The sequence below is a fragment of the Oncorhynchus kisutch genome, unplaced genomic scaffold, assembly GCF_002021735.2.
Source record: "Oncorhynchus kisutch isolate 150728-3 unplaced genomic scaffold, Okis_V2 Okis05a-Okis16b_hom, whole genome shotgun sequence".
Taxonomy (NCBI): Eukaryota; Metazoa; Chordata; class Actinopteri; order Salmoniformes; family Salmonidae; genus Oncorhynchus; species Oncorhynchus kisutch.
In genome coordinates this window covers 227,905-247,955 of record NW_022261982.1, presented here as the reverse complement: position 1 = coordinate 247,955, position 20,051 = coordinate 227,905, and the positions used below count along the sequence as shown (strand labels likewise).

Sequence of the window (20,051 nt, the reverse complement as noted above, 5' to 3'; positions counted from 1 at the left end):
TGGGTTTAAACTCTAACCCACTGGCCATGGGTTTAAACTCTAACCCACTGTCCATGGGTTTAAACTCTAACCCACTGGCCATGGGTTTAAACTCTAACCCACTGGCCATGGGTTTAAACTCTAACCCACTGGCCATGGGTTTAAACTCTAACCCACTGGCTATGGGTTTAAACTCTAACCCACCGGCTATGGGTTTAAACTCTAACCCACTGGCCATGTGATTAAACTCTAACCCACTGGCCATGGGTTTAAACTCTAACCCACTGGCCATGTGATTAAACTCTAACCCACTGGCCATGGGTTTAAACTCTAACCCACTGTCCATGGGTTTAAACTCTAACCCACTGTCCATGGGTTTAAACTCTAACCCACTGGCCATGGGTTTAAACTCTAACCCACTGGCCATGTTATTAAACTTTAACCCACTGGCCTTTTGTTTAAACTGTAACCTGCTGGTTATTTTGCTTAGACTCCAACCCACCGGCCATGGGTTTAAACTCTAACCCACTGTCCATGGGTTTAAACTCTAACCCACTGTCCATGGGTTTAAACTCTAACCCACTGGCTATGGGTTTAAACTCTAACCCACCGGCTATGGGTTTAAACTCTAACCCACTGGCCATGTGATTAAACTCTAACCCACTGGCCATGGGTTTAAACTCTAACCCACTGGCCATGTGATTAAACTCTAACCCACTGGCCATGGGTTTAAACTCTAACCCACTGGCCATGGGTTTAAACTCTAACCCACTGGCCATGGGTTTAAACTCTAACCCACTGGCCATGGGTTTAAACTCTAACCCACTGGCCATGGGTTTAAACTCTAACCCACTGGCCATGTGATTAAACTCTAACCCACTGGCCATGGGTTTAAACTCTAACCCACTGGCCATGTGATTAAACTCTAACCCACTGGCCATGGGTTTAAACTCTAACCCACTGGCCATGTGATTAAACTCTAACCCACTGGCCATGGGTTTAAACTCTAACCCACTAGCCATGTTATTAAACTTTAACCCACTGGCCTTTTGTTTAAACTGTAACCTGCTGGTTATTTTGCTTAAACTCTAACCCACCGGCTATGGGTTTAAACTCTAACCCACCGGCTATGGGTTTAAACTCTAACCCACCGGCTATGGGTTTAAACTCTAACCCACCGGCTATGGGTTTAAACTCTAACCCACCGGCTATGGGTTTAAATGAGTTTCTTTCTATTTTCTTTCTTTAATATAGCATTTGTCTATAAAGCATTATGTATATGCTGGTATGGTGGTTTTGTAGCATCTATAGCAAGAAAACATTTCTTTACAGCCACATAATGGGACATTGATTACTGATCAAAATGAATGTGAACGTAAACTGATGTCTACAACATGAATGTGAATGTAAACTGATGTCTACAACATGAATGTGAGTGTAAACTGATGTCTAGAACATGAATGTGAGTGTAAACTGATGTCTACAACATGAATGTGAGTGTAAACTGATGTCTACAACATGAATGTGAGTGTAAACTGATGTCTACAACATGAATGTGAGTGTAAACTGATGTCTACAACATGAATGTGAGTGTAAACTGATGTCTACAACATGAATGTGAATGTAAACTGATGTCTACAACATGAATGTGAATGTAAACTGGTGTCTACAACATGAATGTGAGTGTAAACTGATGTCTAGAACATGAATGTGAGTGTAAACTGATGTCCCATATTGGTACTATTGTGTGCCATGTCAATCACTGACAGTGTTCTTTTACTAAAGGGCCTGTCTCCTGTTATTTTACATTTACATCTCAGAGGTTTCTTCTGCATCTCAGTGTATTCTTTCTGTAAATATTCTCTCAAAGCAGAAATAGCATCCACATATTTTTAAGCATCAGCAACCACTTTCAAGCCACCACCTCTATCTAACCAGGAAGAGAGGATGAGAAAACAAGATCCCCAGTGTAGGGTTCATATGTCAAAGGTCAATGTATAGGCCCAAAACTTCAAGAGAAGAAGAAGATGGGGCACATATTTGTTCTATGATAGAGGGCATCCAGTTCCAAGTTCATCCTTTCAAATCAAATCAAATCAAATCAAATTTTATTTGTCACATACACATGGTTAGCAGATGTTAATGCGAGTGTAGCGAAATGCTTGTGCTTCTAGTTCCGACAATGCAGTAATAACCAACGAGTAATCTAACTAACAATTCCAAAACTACTGTCTTATACACAGTGTAAGGGGATAAAGAATATGTACATAAGGATATATGAATGAGTGATGGTACAGAGCAGCATAGGCAAGATACAGTAGATGGTATCGAGTACAGTATATACATATGAGATGAGTATGTAAACAAAGTGGCATAGTTAAAATGGCTAGTGATACATGTATTACATAAGGATGCAGTCGATGATATAGAGTACAGTATATACGTATGCAAATGAGATGAATAATGTAGGGTAAGTAACATTATATAAGGTAGCATTGTTTAATGCTAGTGGTGGCTGTTTAACAGTCTGATGGCCTTGAGATAGAAGCTGTTTTTCAGTCTCTCGGTCCCAGCTTTGATGCACCTGTACTGACCTCGCCTTCTGGATGATAGCGGGGTGAACAGGCAGTGGCTCGGGTGGTTGATGTCCTTGATGATCTTTATGGCCTTCCTGTAACATCGGGTGGTGTAGGTGTCCTGGAGGGCAGGTAGTTTGCCCCCGGTGATGCGTTGTGCAGACCACACTACCCTCTGGAGAGCCTTACGGTTGAGGGCGGAGCAGTTGCCGTACCAGGCGGTGATACAGCCCGCCAGGATGCTCTCGGTTGTGCATCTGTAGAAGTTTGTGAGTGCTTTTGGTGACAAGCCAAATTTCTTTAGCCTCCTGAGGTTGAAGAGGCGCTGCTGCGCCTTATTCACGATGCTGTCTGTGTGAGTGGACCAATTCAGTTTGTCTGTGATGTGTATGCCGAGGAACTTAAAACTTGCTACCCTCTCCACTACTGTTCCATCGATGTGGATAGGGGGGGTGTTCCCTCTGCTGTTTCCTGAAGTCCACAATCATCTCCTTAGTTTTGTTGACGTTGAGTGTGAGGTTATTTTCCTGACACCACACTCCGAGGGCCCTCACCTCCTCCCTGTAGGCCGTCTCGTCGTTGTTGGTAATCAAGCCTACCACTGTTGTGTCGTCCGCAAACTTGATGATTGAGTTGGAGGCGTGCGTGGCCACGCAGTCGTGGGTGAACAGGGAGTACAGGAGAGGGCTCAGAACACACCCTTGTGTGGCCCCAGTGTTGAGGATCAGCGGGGAGGAGATGTTGTTGCCTACCCTCAACACCTGGGTGCGGCCCGTCAGGAAGTCCAGTACCCAGTTGCACAGGGCGGGTTCGAGACCCAGGGTCTCGAGCTTGATGACGAGCTTGGAGGGTACTATGGTGTTGAATGCCGAGCTGTAGTCGATGAACAGCATTCTCACATAGGTATTCCTCTTGTCCAGATGGGTTAGGGCAGTGTGCAGTGTGGTTGAGATTGCATCGTCTGTGGACCTATTTAGGCGGTAAGCAAATTGGAGTGGGTCTAGGGTGTCAGGTAGGGTGGAGGTGATATGGTCCTTGACTAGTCTCTCAAAGCACTTCATGATGACGGAAGTGAGTGCTACGGGGCGGTAGTCGTTTAGCTCAGTTACCTTAGCTTTCTTGGGAACAGGAACAATGGTGGCCCTCTTGAAGCATGTGGGAACAGCAGACTGGTATAGGGATTGATTGAATATGTCCGTAAATGTGGAATCATTTACCTGCAGACACAGATGCTGAAACAGACCAACCAGGTAAAGCTCTTTGATTCCCAGTCTTCATCTCATGCTGTGACTACACAAAAACCCTTTGAAGATACCTTTTTGGTTCCAGGTAGAACCCTTTTGGTTCCAACTAGAATCCTATTGAGTTCCATGTAGAACCCTTTCCCCAGAGGGTTATACATGGAACCCGAAAGAGTTCTGTCTGGAACCAAAACTGGGTTCTCCTATTGGGACAGCCAAGAATTTGGAACCCTTTTTTCTTAGAGTGTACATATTGCTTATGGGCAGATTCCTCCCAAGAAGTATTGTGTGTTCTTGTAACAGGCAAAGCGTTAGAAATAGTGCTGTTCTCACTGCAGACATTTTTGTTGTTGTGGATTTCTGAACCAGTCACTCCTGAGTCATGTTGTCAACAATTATATTTGTCATTGTTTCCAGTTAAATCTAAAGAACAACACCCATAGGTTGAATACCACCTGGCGTCCCCACTTCTCCTACCTTACCAGGGTCTCCCTGTGAGGAGGACAAATGAACCTTTTACAGCAGTGGGCCAAATCAGGGTCAGGACCACACAAAGTGTTTCTTGGTAGTCTTAAGCAAATGTACTTTGAAGCAAGTATACACCTCACACACATGGTTATGTGTCACGCCCTGATCTGTTTCACCTGTCCTTGTGCTTGTCTCCACCCCCCTCCAGGTGTCGCCCATCTTGCCCATTATCCCCTGTGTATTTATACCTGTTTTTTCTGTGTGTCTGTTGCCAGTTCGTCTTGTTTGTTCAAGCTTACCAGTGGTTTGTCTCAGGTTCTGGGTTTCCCTAGTCACGCTTTTACTTGTCCTCCTGATTTTGACCTTTGCCTGTCCTGACCCTCTGCCTGACCCTCTGCCTGACCCTCTGCCTGACCTCTGCCTGCCGTTCTGTACCTTGGCCTCTGCTCTGGATTATCGACCCCTGCCTGCCTTGACCGGTCGTTTGCCTGCTCCTGTGGTTACAATAAACATCTGCACTTGGGTCTTACCTTGATTCCTGATAGTTATGGGCTTAAAAAAAGTAGTCACCTGTGCTATGTCAGATATAGTTGAAATATACTACATTTTCAGTTTGCATCCCAATATTACACTTTCTCCATCACAGAAGACTGAAATATAACAATTGTTTACATAAAAACACCGGATTTTCTGCAGTTAAACGAAAGTATTAATATGAAAAATATTTATAACATTCCACCCATGAGGCCATTAGAGGGACATTTGATTGCAGGAAAGAGCTACAAAAAGTGCTGTTCTCACTGCAGACAATTTTTTTTGTGGATTTCTGAACCTGTCATTCCTGAGTCATGTTGACAAATCTCATTGTTGCCATTGTTTTTACGGTTAAATCTAATGAACAGCATCCATGGGTTGAATACCATAGTGATCTTACTGCTTCACAGTCATGTCCAGGTCTGCTGGTCTGGACATTGGAGAGATAGAAAACCTATTAGCAGTGATGTCTGTGTGGTTAACTGACCAGAATACATTAGCCAGTTAAACACCCCAGTGCTTGTACCTGCCTCAGGCAATGCCTAGTAGGATCCTACTGCTAAACCACTAACTATAGGAAGACACTGGGGGAGGGGGATCTGTCCTTCACTGTGCAATAATACACTCTGAGAGAGACCATGTAGGTTACTATCACAAATCTAAATGTTTTGTTCATAATGAATTAACAGGGTCTAAGTAGATTTGCTGTGCTACTAAAGTATTTCCACTGCAGCACGGAGGCAATGTGATTTCTGATTTCTCTGCAGTGCAGGTTGGAGGAGCTATCAGAGTGAGCTTCCTAATGGAGCCAGGTCAGAATCCTGCCCTGTGCATACAGATTGAGATATGGGAGGTTGTGTCCCCTGCTGTCTGGCCAACCTCTGGTCAAATAGAATCACTCCTCCCTGTGGACCCGCCCTCCTATTAGACAAACGGAGAAACTCTGGGTCTGTGTTTGACCTCACACACACCAGCCCACTCTCTGTAATGGTGTGTGTGTGTGTGTGTGTGTGTGTGTGTGTGTGTGTGTGTGTGTGTGTGTGTGTGTGTGTGTGTGTGTGTGTGTGTGTGTGTGTGTGAGCGCATAACTACAAAGATACAAAATGAGAATCAGATTAAACATCGAGGCTATTGGATGGCAGGTTGGCTGCTCCATTTACTGTGTGATGCATATTCATCTAATGTGGAAAAACCTGTCACTTTGATCAGGAACCCTGCTAAATAAAATGTGGGTAACGATTAATTAGAATTTGTTTAATTGCTACACAGTCCCAGGATATCGGTTGAAGTACGCAAACATGTAATGAATGTAATTATTACAATCTGTATCTTGTAATGAAACGGATCATCAAGTGTTTGAAAACAATAATTATTTTTGGAAAGAAGTGGTCTATTTACACCAGACAGTCAAGCAGAATGTGCTTGTGTATTCATCCTATACTCCCTAGTTCCCCCAAGTGCTGTTGTCCAATCCAGTGATTATATTTCAAGTGTCCTATATAAGTGTCCTGACTTCATATTAGCTCGGTTAACCCAAACGTTCACGTGTATCAAGTATTACAAGGTAGGATTTGACCCATCAAGAGTCATTTTAATCCTTTCCAATTATCTTCAATTGTCTGGATAACCATTAACACTAGAGTAATTATAAACTATGCCTTCTCCTTGCTTACCAACCATAATCAAATCCTTTCATGGCTGTTTGGTTGAAAATTAATCTTCAGAAAAAGTAATATTGTGGTAATAAGAGAAGTAAGGATGTCTGTTTGTAAAGTATCTGAAGATGCCTTCTGATTCTCAACTAAAATTATTCTGTGGCAAGGTCTGACTGGATATAGGGCAATTCTGGTAAATTCCAGATGGACTGGTCCATCTTTAGCCCAGTGAGCCTGTATAAATATTTTTTTGCACAAAATTATCATTATTTGGCTAGTAATGGGGCCCTCAAGGGACAAAATTGTCCGGTGTTAGAAATGTCCAGAATGATTTTTGGTCCCAGTCCGTCCCTGTTCAGTGCATTCACTTGGTTCTCTTCACAGTTCTAGGATTTCTATAAAGATCTATACACATTGAGATTGGGGTTTGTCCTCAGGGTGAGGTAATGCTTTTTAATTGTTGGAAACTCTAGGGATGCAAAGTTGCTTGCTAAGCCAATTTAAATCCCAGTGGGCAATTCCACAGAAAATACACTGTAATGCTTGTAGGGGTTTGGTAACCTAAACATTGAGAACATTGACAAGCAAGTCTAATTCTAGTGTCTTGACTAACCTTGATCAAGCTCCTCATATTCATCACTCCAGACTTTTGTCTTGTTTCATGTCTCAGAACATCGGCTTGGATAGAGGCTGGGGTTGTTTATGTTCAGCTCCCTATCTGCTATAGATGAAATCATGGTATTTTCACACATGGAGGAGGGCCACTGCGGTGGCCTGGGTGCAGGGGAGTCTGGGCTGGCCGTGATAAGGGCTTAGGGGCTTTGAAGGCAGCTTTACACTGAGATCAAGGTGGGCCACACAGACCACAACAGAAGTGTTCAGACCCCTAGAAAACCTCATAGAGTTTTACTCCTAAAGTAAGCGATCATCCTTACCAGAATGGCATGGCATGGCACTTGAAGGGTCACACAAGCCTAGAAAATAGCTGTCATGAAAAGGTTGTGGTTAATAACTGATTATTGTACTTCCTCCTTCAACATCAAGACCTCTGCTTTCCCCAAACACCCTCCCGACACACACACCTACACACACGCATTTACCATTCATGATGTTGTAGGCCTGGCTGAAAGGTGTTTGATACTAACAAGAGCCCATCCTTCTGGGATGGCCCCTGCCTGCCACTCTTCGTCCACACCATTATCATAAATGTGACATTTCACAGATAATATTGATTACTTTATCTTAGCATTTCAGCCTGCATGACAGGCCGGTGCAGAGAGCAGCGTTTCTATTGATCTCTAGCCTATTAAACCCTCTTGTGAGTATAATCGTTGTTATAAGACCTTTTACTGCCTATAGAATCAATGGTTCACATTTCCAGACAGGACAGAAGAGATGTCATGTTTGAAAATCTGCCATTTTCATCTACATGCCCTCCACCAATGTGTAATAGGCATTTTCTAACCATTCCCTGGAAGAAAGACTGTACATATAGGGAGCTGAAAACATACATCTATAATGCTATTTAGTTCTTCTGTGAAATGTTTAGTTCAGGACACAATGTGTGTTTACTTACATGCCAACACTGAAAAACATTGGTTTGCATGTTTCTTTAATGCCAATCCTATCCTGAGGGTTTGGTTTGGAAATGTCATGTAGACTTATATAGCAGGTCAAATCACACACTCCAGCAATTTGTTCCTACGGTCCATACCGTGAGTCTTATTTAATCTTTCTTCGTTCAGTTGGTAGCGCATGGTGCTTGTAACACCAGGGTAGTGGGTTCGATTCCCGGGACCACCCATTTGTCAAATGTACATCGGATAAAAGCGTCTGCTAAATGGCATATATTATAAAACATCTAAACGACAACGGTTTGACAACATTGTTATTTGACTGACATTATGGTTCATGATAAATCCATGTGTAATAACAGAGCACGTAGTCAATCTTCAACTCAAGCTCTACTGAGGAGAATGACCATTTCCTCGTCTTGTTGTTGCCGGAGAAATCACACTTAGTAGAAAAATAGGCTATAACATTCACTTCACTGGAGAGGACAGTTATTTCTCTGAGAACTTAAGTTGAGAATAGGTAACATTTTACATTACATCTGGTTATACAATTTAGTATAATTGTATTGTCATTATTTGGAATTTATCCTCTGACCATCTAATGACAAATATTTGAATCACATCTGTTACACTAGTCCTTAATCAATCAATGATTGTCAGACAAATCTGTGTACAAGAAAAATAGGAAACTATTTAGTAGGCTACTATTTAATAGTAACAACATATTTCCCCACTATCATGTTTGATGATTTATGACGATATTTCAACAACTAAAATAAAGTCAGAATCCTTAGAAATTGCCATCATAAATAATTCATTTAAAAGTGTAATAAACGGCATGAATTTTATTTTGAATGGAAAAACCTGACATTGTAAGCCCCTGACCAATCAAAATAACGAACACATTTACAAACGTTAGATTATTTAGCAGTATACGTTATTAATTCAAATGCAATATAACCACAGTCCAGGTGTGACAAGACAAGACATAGCCTACATAAAACATCTTCCATAAATGATTTGATAAAAAATAAATCTGTATACGTTCGAGGCATATATGTTCCATATACATTATCCAGTGTCTACATACAACAACATAGTTATCGAAAATGGTTAGTTTATCAAATTAAAATACTCACAACTCAAAGCAAAACCAAATAGTTCAAGACATCCATGTTCTTCAGAAATCGACGATATTGTACTATTGTCTAACTCTTCATTCTCTTTAAATTAAAAACATCTTAAATGTCGTGTTGTCTCTTTTTTTATCTGGCAATGCAGACATGTAGGCCTATAAACATGATCAAGCGCTCTTATGAAGAGAGGTACAAAAACAATGGAAATAAATATGAGAGAAAATGCATAATGCGTGATATAGGGAACTAAAAAATGGCCATATTAACCTCGCCTATCTGACATGATGACAGGATATGTCACCTAAAAGGGCAAAGTATCAAGGAAAAGCTTGTCTATTATTGCAGGTGGAGGGACCAAGTCTTCCAGTTTCAAGTAGAATATCCTCTGCAGACCTTGTGTACACAGCGTGCGAAGTTCAGGCAGCTTTCCCAAGAGTTTTGTCAAGTGATTTGGTCGACTGACACTTCCATCGTTAAAAGTCACTTTGTCTTTCAAACAGTTCACCATCTTGTTCTGAAGTTCCTCTACTTTCCTGGGCTCCTTCAGCCCATGTCTCTCTGAAACAATGACAGGGTGCAATTCGTTTCAAAACTTAACCCAATGGCATTATAGGCGCATAGATGCAGAACTTAACCCAATGGCATTATAGGCGCATAGATTCAGAATTTAGGGTTTTATTAGCCTACCTGTTACTGTGGCAAGGGCGCATATGCAGGAGAATGTTGCTACGTCTATATTCATACTTTGAAGGTTTGCAGAGAACTCCACTATGGTGTCAATCCAGTCTCCAAAGCCGCGCCTACACTGAAGCCTGTGCAAAACCAATCCGTTGCAGAAGATGAGCTTCCCTTCCTCAGGGTTGGACCTGTAATATGATAGCATCGCATGATTAGGAATCGGATACCGACTTGGCAATAAGATCAAATGGATACTATCGCGCGTAATTGTTGTGCTTAAAATGACTATTTATATATGTGCTCTTTTTGATATGCTATTGTTTAAGATACCTGTAAGCCAAACGCAGAACGAAGAGTTCCAGGAAGGCTGATTCGAAGAGGAGATCTTGGTCCGGTCTCGGCAGATCGGTAAAACCTGGGATCTTTTGCGCCCAGTCCCGGATAATATCCATGGAGACGGTTAGGACGTCGTAGAACTGCTGCACATGTTGCGTATCATCTCCGTCGATTTGGCTGTCAGCATTATTCTGGAACTAGAAGGTGATGTTAAATTGAAATCATAACCCAATACTCAACGGTATATTTTTAAAACGTATTTTATTACTTATTTTATGAATAAACTGGTGCGCAAAGTGATGTGGGTTGCATGGCCGAGGCTCGTACTTACTCGGGAGTAGTCCAGTCGAGACAATGAGGGGTTGGAGTCCACATGGGCCCTCACTAGCGCGTTAAGGATGCTGACAGGTGACAAAGGGTCTTGAATTTTATGTTTGGAGGGTAACCGGCCACGTCGACCCTTTAAACTTGCAGTCCTGACGACTGAATAATGAAAGTTGTTTTGTATAAATAATTACTATTATGCTTTGAAAAACACATTCTGCCTACAATTAATGTGTAAATACATTTCAAGGAAATGCGTAAAGTTGTGCGTTTTAGAACAAACCTTTACCTTCTTTGACCATTCCCGTGACAAGGCACTTCTGGAAACGGCAGTATTGGCACCTGTTTCTCCGGCGTTTGTCAACTGCACAGTTTTTCCCAGCTAAACACACATATTTGGCATTTTTCTGAACAGTGCGCTGTGAAGAAACACAGAGGAGAACACCTTAGTTGCCATTCGATGCGTTGCCACCTGAAGCTTTGATACATTGATCAAATATAGCCATTAAAATACTTTTGCCACGCATATTGACCATGGGAAATGAACAGCCATGGCGTTGCAGTCTTCCACCTACTCTCCCAGCTGCATAATGCATCATAGCAGCGGACGAGGCAGACAGTGGGCAAATGTAGTTCCGTGGCTACTCATAATATTAAGTTTACCCTCTCCCAGTCCTCTATTGACATGGAAAGGAGATTAAGGTTCTTGATTTTGAAGGGATTGTATCAGGAGCCAACAAACAACACAATGAATCAGTAGCCTAAATATTAAAATACATTTAAATGGAATGTTAGTTGACCGTTAGTTCTAAATGTATAACAATCCCCGCTGATATTTAATGTAACATACCTTGAAGAATCCCTTACAGCCCTCGCAGGTTCGCACGCCGTAGTGCTGACAGGCGGCATTGTCCCCACACACGGCACATAAAGCATCGGTGTTGGTGGGTGATCCTTGGCTAGGAGGCGACGGTGCTTGGTTATCCATAAAGTGATGTCCGTGACCGAGCTGGAACGAATAGGGGGAACCCACCCTGTGCTGTTTCCTTAGGGAGCTGGAACCAAAGATGCCCTGGCTCTCCAAGCCATAATACCTGCCTGAGGTATCCGAGTTCACGGACACCTGGAGGGACCCGTCAAATCTCATCTGGCACGTCGACAAAGGACTACCGGTTTGGGAATGCTTGAGAGAAAACAAGGATAATCTGGATATGGCATTTTTCCGCTGCTCCATTCTGTGCGCCACCGCCAAGTAGTCCTGGTGAAAACTGTAGAGAGATCCAGAATCATCCCACGCATGGCTGGGTGGACTCTGGAATGTCTGTGTGTGTGGAGAAGGGGGCTTGTAGTAAACGGACCCGGAGGGAGTGACCATCTCATCGGACTGATGCGGCTGGTGGTGGTGACTCTGCTGGTGGTACATGGGGATGTCCTCAACTTTGATGGATGACTGCTCCCCCGGATGGGGCATTTGGAATAGACAAGGGGGTTTGACGTCATAGTTCGAATTGTTACAGTAGCTGTCCACGAAAACACCGACATTTGGAAGATTGGTGATAGTGGCTGATGTGATTTCTGTGTTGGTCAGGTCCATGCTAAACTTGACAAACTCGGGCGTTAGGAAGTCGCAGTTGTGGCTGTGGTGCTCTCCAGCGGCGTGGAAGCTGCTTGCGCTCTGTTGCGAAGCGGGACTAGCTCCTTGAGGCGACGATCCGCACTGAGCCTGGACGCACGGCATAGCTGCTATAATGAGAGAGGGAGACATAGTTATATAAATCGATCTCCTTGTCAAGCCACAATCCCATCCAATGCAGATGCATTGCACGTAAATTAGAATGTTTGCGTAAAAGCGCACGAGACTTATATGATTAGCCTATTCTGTCACCACTCTCTAGAACAAGTGCCAACAGCAAAAGCATTGCATCTATAATAGGCGCAACGTCTCCAACATTATTTGTGGTCTTACCTTCAGTTGTATGACTATTTTCAAAGACACAATGCCCGAATCACTTCCTGGAGTTATGATAATATCCACTCGATGTTGCTCCCTGCTAAAGAATTCGAAATAAATCGGTCACAAAAATTACAAACCTGTAAAGATATGAATTTATAAGCAGGTCATTACTTTCTGATCACATTAATGTTATACTGTTGAAAACAAAATGTGCATTTTAAGACAATTAAACCAATACCTTAAACTGTCACCCGGTGCACCATAATACATACATTTAGAGGATTACATCTTCTCCGCTGTATCCATATCCAAGTGCAAATGTAGTATTGTGAAGAGAACGGGGCAGATGGCCATGCACATCCCCAACTGGCTACTAGACTGGCCGCGGTTAACACTGACAATGTGCCTTTGTTTATGTGGCTCGGAGTCGGAATACCACTGCCCACGTGCCAAAGACACTGGACGTCATCGAGCATTACGCGCACCAATCCCTTCCAAGGATGGATGTTTCAGATACTTCTGTAAACACACGATAGCGTACAGAATCTAATAGAATAGAATGTTTATTTTTTTTGACATCATCATACAAGAATGATTAAAAAAAACATCACATAATAATACACATGGTGGTGGGTTGGCGAAATGCCTGATGAAAGCATTGCAAAAAACAAATAACAATCTCACCTCAATTCACAACTAACTTAATGATATGCATAGTTGCATTTTACAGCAGCCTACGCCAAATATAGAGGTATGTACGAAGATACTAAACAACAATCATGTAAAATAATGACTAGGGCTGGTGACACTTGTGGCACCATAGTGACCCCGCACTATTGAGGATGGGGATTCCTGAGGAAACGTTGTGCATTTCTGCCCTTCACTTACCTCATTATTATAGCAACGCCCTCTCCAACCTGATTGGATAATTGTGTAATCCCATTGGTCTACCCATATGTCAGTCAACTAATCTTTGCTTCCTGGTTCTCCTGGCTGTCAGAGTTGTATCACCGTTCTCCCGGCGTTATCATCAATTGAACATAGAAAATCAGTAAGTGAACGATTTAGAATAAATATTTGTGCCCTTGCTTTATTGTTATAATGATAATATGAAAAGTTGAGCGACTGGCAGCGAGCCAGACAATATCATGGCGAACGTCAATGCGGCATTGTACGTATTGCTAGAACCCTCTCACCAGTGCACCTTCAACGTTTTCTGTTCTGTTTCTGTTAGGATGATGATACGGCATTCTGTTTTATTTTACACCGTTCTATAGAATAAAAACACTGTGAAATAGTTATTTACTTCCTGTTGCATTTGCATTGGATAACCAGTATCACCGAAATGGGGATGGATTGACTTTTTTATTTTTATGTAACGTATAAGAATTGGAACAAATGCTAAGTTAGTTTGTCCTCTAAATTCACGTTGTCGTTTTTGTGTAAACACTCGGAACCTTCATATGAGTTGCTGTCACTGTTCTTGCAAGTGTATTTGTTGTCATTAACAACACGTCTCAAGCTAAAATGTTGTCTTAGAGGGATTTACTGTATGTAATGTGGATGGTGGCGTCTGTATCTCGCGTGATCATGTCTCTAATTCATGTGGTTCCCTGCGTAATTTCTTCATTTTCTGTCATTCAGTTGAGTAAACGGCTGCTATCATGTGGGATTTGGCCCTGGTGTGTTACGGAGATGTGTCACCAGGAAGTAATGCCATTCTGAAACCAATAATTGACTTGTCTCTCTGCGTGGGCGGGGCTGTAAGACCCCTCCCCATTCATTTCTCCTATACTGAATCATGCTGAGTATTAATAATAATAATAATAATAAAACAAATAATGCAAAAATATGTTTTATTTTCTCGAAAACTATAACTGTAGTGAAATGTGTTGTTTTACGGGCCAGCCCTAGTAGTACAGAGCGCCTTGCTTAATCTTCCGGTTACTGGGGTAACTCTAACTAGTACTGTAGGCTACCTGCCGCACTCTAACACATTCACTGGATCAACACGACGATGTCATACTACATGTACTTTTTTTCTTATTATCATATATTTGATTTTATGATCCATCTGATGAACACATAATAATAAACACAGAACGCTCCTACCTACATTCATGACAGATAAGAAAATGACAGACATTTTTTAAATTCTCGTCATCTTATGAGGGAAATCATTACCCCTGGCCTAGTGAAACAAGAGCTGCTGTGGTGCATGCATACACCACTATGATGTTTGCTCAGTTGTAGATTAGAATATATTGCAGATTGTCAGAATAATGGAGAGAAAGTGGCCATCATGTCACGGCTCCTGAGTGGGTGAACCAGGTGTCGTCTTAACTCCCGAGTGGTGCAGTGGTCTAAGGCCCTGCATCTCAGCGCTAGAGGCGTCACTACAGACCCTGGTTCGATTCCAGGCTGTATCACAACTGGCCGTGATTGGGAGTCCCATAGGGGCGGCGCACAATTGGTCCCAGCGTCGTCCAGGTTAGGGGTTGGCTGGAATAGGCCGTCATTGTATTACCTGACTTGCCTAGTTAAATAAAGGTTTAAAAAAATAATTAACTGTCAGACAAGTAAGAATGTTAAAGAAAAGTCAGCTGTCATCCAAGTGTCTCACACAGACACTCCCAGGGCTCCCACACTCTCCTCCACTACTTCTGCCTGTGAATCCCATGCCCCCCTACCCCCACCTTGTCCCTCAGCACCTGGCCCTAGCCGATTGGCTCTTTGCCCTCCTGTCACGCCCTCTCCACATGATCACCTGTCATGTCATTGCAATATAACCCAGTGTGTCTAACTCAGTCCACTGCTGTGTGTTGTGCTGCAGGAACAGCATCAATGGCGTTCCGGAAGGCCTTGAAAGGGACAGCTATCATCGGGACCGGGGCGGCCGCTGCTCTTCTGGGCCTATCAGAATACAGAAAGACACAGGTAGGCCTGGGACATTGAGATGATGTAGTGGGTTGCATTTCACACAATCTGCTTGTGTTTGTAAACTTGTTTTTCTCATACTTGTATGGATTTTGAGTTTGTATGCTGCATTGAGGACAATAACATTTTCTAATCTCATCTTTATGTTGCCAAGGTTGTGGTAGTCTGTTTCTAAAGTCAGGACCTGTAAATTACACCTCAGAGTCCCTCTGCAGCAGGTTATAGATAGTACTGAGAGTGGGAGAGCGTCTGCCAATGGCAGGGCAGGCTCCTGGGAGTCTACTAGGGAATGCTGGGACAGCATCTGACAATGGCAGGGTATGCTCCTGGGAGTCTATAGGGAACACCCATCTGGGCAGCAGGTTGGCATTTATTGGGATGACTAATGTACTGTAGGCAGCTCTGCAGAGTGGTCACTAGCTGGCACACACCTTAACCATAACCTTAGACACACTGCTAATGCCTAACACTAACCACACTGCTAACCCTAATGCCTAACCTTAAATTAAGACCAAAAAGCAAAATTTTTATTTTCATGCATTTTTACGATATAGCCAATTTTGACATTCCAGCTGGCCTGTCTCGTGGAAATGGCTCAGTTCTGCCTCCAGGACAAGATTCATGACAATAAACGTCAACATGCATCTGGGCATGTCTTATCTAGACTGAGGAATGTGTTCCACTATTATTCAAGACTATGCTGCTCAGATAGGAATGCTGTGTAGAGTGAAGTTGACCTGAATATGAAGACAGTTAATGGGACTTTAGCTGTGTAGAGTGAAATTGACCTGAATATGAAGACCTTCAATGGGACTTTAGCTGTGTAGAGTGAAGTTGACCTGAATATGAAGACCTTCAATGGGACTTTAGCTGTGTAGAGTGAAGCTGACCTGAATATGGAAATGGCTCAGTTCTGCCTCCAGGACAAGATTCATGACAATAAACGTCAACATGCATCTGGGCATGTCTTATCTAGACTGAGGAATGTGTTCCACTATTATTCAAGACTATGCTGCTCAGATAGGAATGCTGTGTAGAGTGAAGTTGACCTGAATATGAAGACAGTCAATGGGACTTTAGCTGTGTAGAGTGAAATTGACCTGAATATGAAGACCTTCAATGGGACTTTAGCTGTGTAGAGTGAAGTTGACCTGAATATGAAGACCTTCAATGGGACTTTAGCTGTGTAGAGTGAAGTTGACCTGAATATGAAGACAGTCAATAGGACTTTAGCTGTGTAGAGTGAAGTTGACCTGAATGTGAAGACAGTCAATGGGACTGCTGTGTAGAGTGAAGTTGACCTGAATATGAAGACAGTCAATGGGACCAACCCTGATCATAAAATAGCTTATTTTCTGTCGCAACTTGCCATAAACTGCCTTATGAAGTGGTAAGATGGACTTTAGCTATGTGACGTGAGAAGTTCTTATGCCTTGTTTAATTTGCGTTAAAAAAAAGAAGGGAACATGACTTTTGATGTTTGTTTAGTACAGTGAAATAATCAGCACTATTTTGGTGACAAACAAACAAAAAAACACTGAGGAGGAATGGGAGTCCTGATTTTATTTCATTATTTTTCATTTATTCAAATCTGATGAAGCTCATGTGGATCATATAACATAGCGTCTGAAACTCCAGGGAACTGGACAAAATACACCTCCATGATGTTTCCATGGCGATGCATCACTTGATATTATTAATAGGGCAACTGCTGTGTGAAAAAGCATTAGACCGGTCCCAGATCTGTTTGTGCGGAACATGTTTGACATGATAATGACTATATTGACAGCACAAACCGATCTGAGACCAGGTGACCACTGCATCACTGTAGACCAGGGATTGAAATAGCCAAGGAGTCGTGTGGGTAACGTTAGAAAGAGAGAAACGGGTGCATCTCTTGACCTTTGAACCTAATCAGCGCCACAGATATAAATACGTCTTACAGTATATCTTCTATTTCAATGGTCTGTTATTACTAGTGATATACTAGGTCACTTGTCTAAAGCATCTGACCCTTTGTGTGACCCTTTGTGTGACCCTGTGTCCTAATGTGAACCTTTATTTCTGTATCCTGGTATAATATCTCATCATCCCCCTCACCTTCCTCCCAAACAAGAATAAATGGGTAAGCAAAAGTGAAACACCTCTGAAAAAATTATAATAATCTGCAATCAGGCATGCGTACGACAGAGGCCATCACTAACTAACCCTGGAGAATCTACTGCTAATTGGATAAATATGTCTGTTTGGTCTCCTCTGTGACAAGGGCACAATCTCTTTCTCTCTTTCAGCTTGAACATTTTTCTGTTTACTGGCGGTGGGCGATTGGACATTTGCATGACATCCACTGTCTCACTGACTCCATGTACTCAACGTGATTGCAGGGCAGAATGCCACTTAATTGTCTGTGGGTGTTTTAAATATGCACGTCCATGGAAATAGACACTAATTATTTGATCTTGTTTGCTGTTACGGCCCCAAATTACAAATGCCCGGGTTTCATTCACAGATTTGCAAGTCAAATGGACCAAGTGGCATCGCAGCAGCTCGATGTAATCATTTAGAGAATAAAATGCTAAATAGAAAATGAATAAAATGTTTCATTACGACAGCCATGCTTAACTTGCTTGTCCCCATGATCCTTGAGTTCAGAACAGACTTGATTTGACTTTGTTCTATTTTCCCTGAGTTATTTTATGCTTTTGCAAATCAGACACCAGGAATCATTGTTATTATCTAAGTACTGCAAGCAGGGGTCTATCTGTATGAATAGGATTGTGGGTACAACCCTTACCGATATGGGTACCTGATGTTGTTGTGACCATCGATATCTATGGTCGTGACAATGTTGCTGTGACAATGTAGACACATCTATCCCAGAGGAGATTATCCAGGCTTTAAGACATTGCTTTATGCTTTCACTAATCTCTGAACCCAGAGCCAAATCTTGATTATTTTCAGTCTGTCACAAAAGACAATGCCTTCACAAAAACAGATGTAACTGTGCCTGTACTGCATGTTGTCCAGGCACGGCTGGCGTACGTAGCGGCGGAGGGGGAGTTAAAGCAGCCGTTTAAAGATGAGCTCCCAACCAGACAGGCTCAGCTCTCCACCCTGCAAGACACTGAGGAGTTTGACGTCCTTGTCGTAGGGGGAGGGGCCACGGGCTCCGGATGTGCCTTAGACGCTGTCACACGCAGTGAGTCCCCATGAGCTGCACCATTTTGGAAAACCTTTTTGGTTGGGGTCAATTACATTTCAATTTCAGTCAATGTGCAGGAGAGTCGAGGCTATTCTTCTCTCAATATTATGAGGCCCTCAATGCAATATGCATGCCTTGCCATTTTCCCTTCATGCATATTACACGACAGGAGAAGCACATGGAAGTCATAACCTACCAAATGCCTCCTGAATAACTCTGACTCTGAGGGTGCATCTGAAATGGCACCCTATTCCCTATATAGTGCACTACTTTTGACCAGAACCCTACGAGCCCTGGTATAAAGTAGTGTGCCATATAGGGTGATATTTCAGACTGTCTAAATCCTGGTCTTGTCTTGATTTGTCTCTGCTCTCCTAGACCTCAAGACTGCCCTGGTGGAGAGGAATGATTTCTCATCGGGGACCAGCAGCCGGAGCACCAAGCTCATCCACGGGGGAGTACGATACCTCCAAAAGGCCATCATGAAGTTAGATTACGAACAGGTAAACGGCTCGTTTTTCCGATGCTGCCTGACAGTTGGTTCCCTCTGGGATCACATTGCTTTGTTTTCCCCCTTTGTGGACATTTTGTCATTGAAAAGAGATTGAGAGGTTGGAAGATTCAGAGGGTTGTAGGGCACTAGGTGTTTCCCATAATCCTTCCTTGGTCTGCTATTGTGTGACTGCTACGGGTCTACTCCTACTCTTCTACCAACAAGTACTGTGTTATGTGTTAGATGTTATCCACCCATTTTACTGACCTCTGAACCCCTCTCCCTTGTTCTCAGTACATGATGGTGAAAGAGGCTCTCCACGAGCGCTCCAACCTGCTAGACATCGCCCCTCATCTGTCTGCCCCACTACCCATCATGCTCCCTGTTTACAAGTAAGACACGAGTCCACACAGTTAGTAGAATGAGTGTTATACCCTGTCAACTGAAAATGTTCTGAGTGTGTGGTGGTTGTTTAAAACATGTATACACATTTTAAAATGTTCAATCATATACAAGCCAGATGGCCATTCTGTATAACAGACAGCTAGTTATACCAGGTGTATTTACAGGTGTATTTACACATTTACATTCTAGTGGTTACTTCTAATGGTTATCCTCGAATGGTCACCTCGAATGGTCACTGACTTTAAGTCACTCTAGATAAGAGCATCTGCTAAATGACCAACATATAAATGTAATGGCTGAATGTACTCTGTCTACTGGGCTGGTATAAAGATGTTGTACTGTCTGTTTATAGATGGTGGCAGCTGCTGTCCTAAATCAAATCAAATCAAACTTTATTTGTCACATGCCCTGAAACAACAAGTGTAGACCTTACTGTGTAATGCTTACTTACAAGCCCTTACTTACAAGCCCTTACTTACAAGCCCTTACTTACAAGCCCTTACTTACAAGCCCTTACTTCCAAGCCCTTACTTACAAGCCCTTACTTACAAACCAACAG

General features: G+C 42.7%; 2 protein-coding genes across 5 annotated transcripts in view; one reads left to right on the top strand and one right to left on the bottom strand.

Moving 5' to 3' along the window:
• Window positions 1-8,852: 8,852 nt before the first annotated feature.
• On the bottom strand, window positions 8,853-14,262 carry LOC109878278 (nuclear receptor subfamily 4 group A member 2). 3 transcript variants are annotated; one of them, XM_020470519.2, is made up of 8 exons: window positions 12,728-14,262; window positions 12,468-12,552; window positions 11,352-12,244; window positions 10,791-10,920; window positions 10,509-10,660; window positions 10,172-10,374; window positions 9,851-10,029; window positions 8,853-9,721 (listed from the first exon to the last, which is right to left on the bottom strand). In XM_020470519.2, exons 3-8 carry the CDS (start codon window positions 12,237-12,239, stop codon window positions 9,465-9,467), a joined length of 1,809 nt encoding a protein of 602 aa, XP_020326108.2. In that variant the 5' UTR covers window positions 12,240-12,244; window positions 12,468-12,552; window positions 12,728-14,262; the 3' UTR covers window positions 8,853-9,464. The 3 variants fall into 3 exon arrangements, with proteins under 3 accessions (XP_020326108.2, XP_020326111.2, XP_020326110.2); XM_020470522.2 differs by having other exon boundaries at window positions 11,352-12,241; XM_020470521.2 differs by having other exon boundaries at window positions 12,468-12,549.
• Window positions 13,406-20,051, top strand: part of LOC109878276 (glycerol-3-phosphate dehydrogenase, mitochondrial) — a 25,236-nt gene continuing 18,590 nt past the window's right edge. The window contains exons 1-6 of one of the 2 annotated variants that reach the window (XM_031813385.1): window positions 13,406-13,506; window positions 15,289-15,392; window positions 17,509-17,517; window positions 18,420-18,591; window positions 18,973-19,097; window positions 19,382-19,479. In XM_031813385.1, the coding sequence (XP_031669245.1) occupies window positions 15,300-15,392; window positions 17,509-17,517; window positions 18,420-18,591; window positions 18,973-19,097; window positions 19,382-19,479 (497 nt within the window). In that variant the 5' untranslated portion in view covers window positions 13,406-13,506; window positions 15,289-15,299. The remainder of the gene's footprint in view (window positions 13,507-15,288; window positions 15,393-17,508; window positions 17,518-18,419; window positions 18,592-18,972; window positions 19,098-19,381; window positions 19,480-20,051) is intronic. The other variant, XM_031813386.1, reaches the window with a different exon arrangement.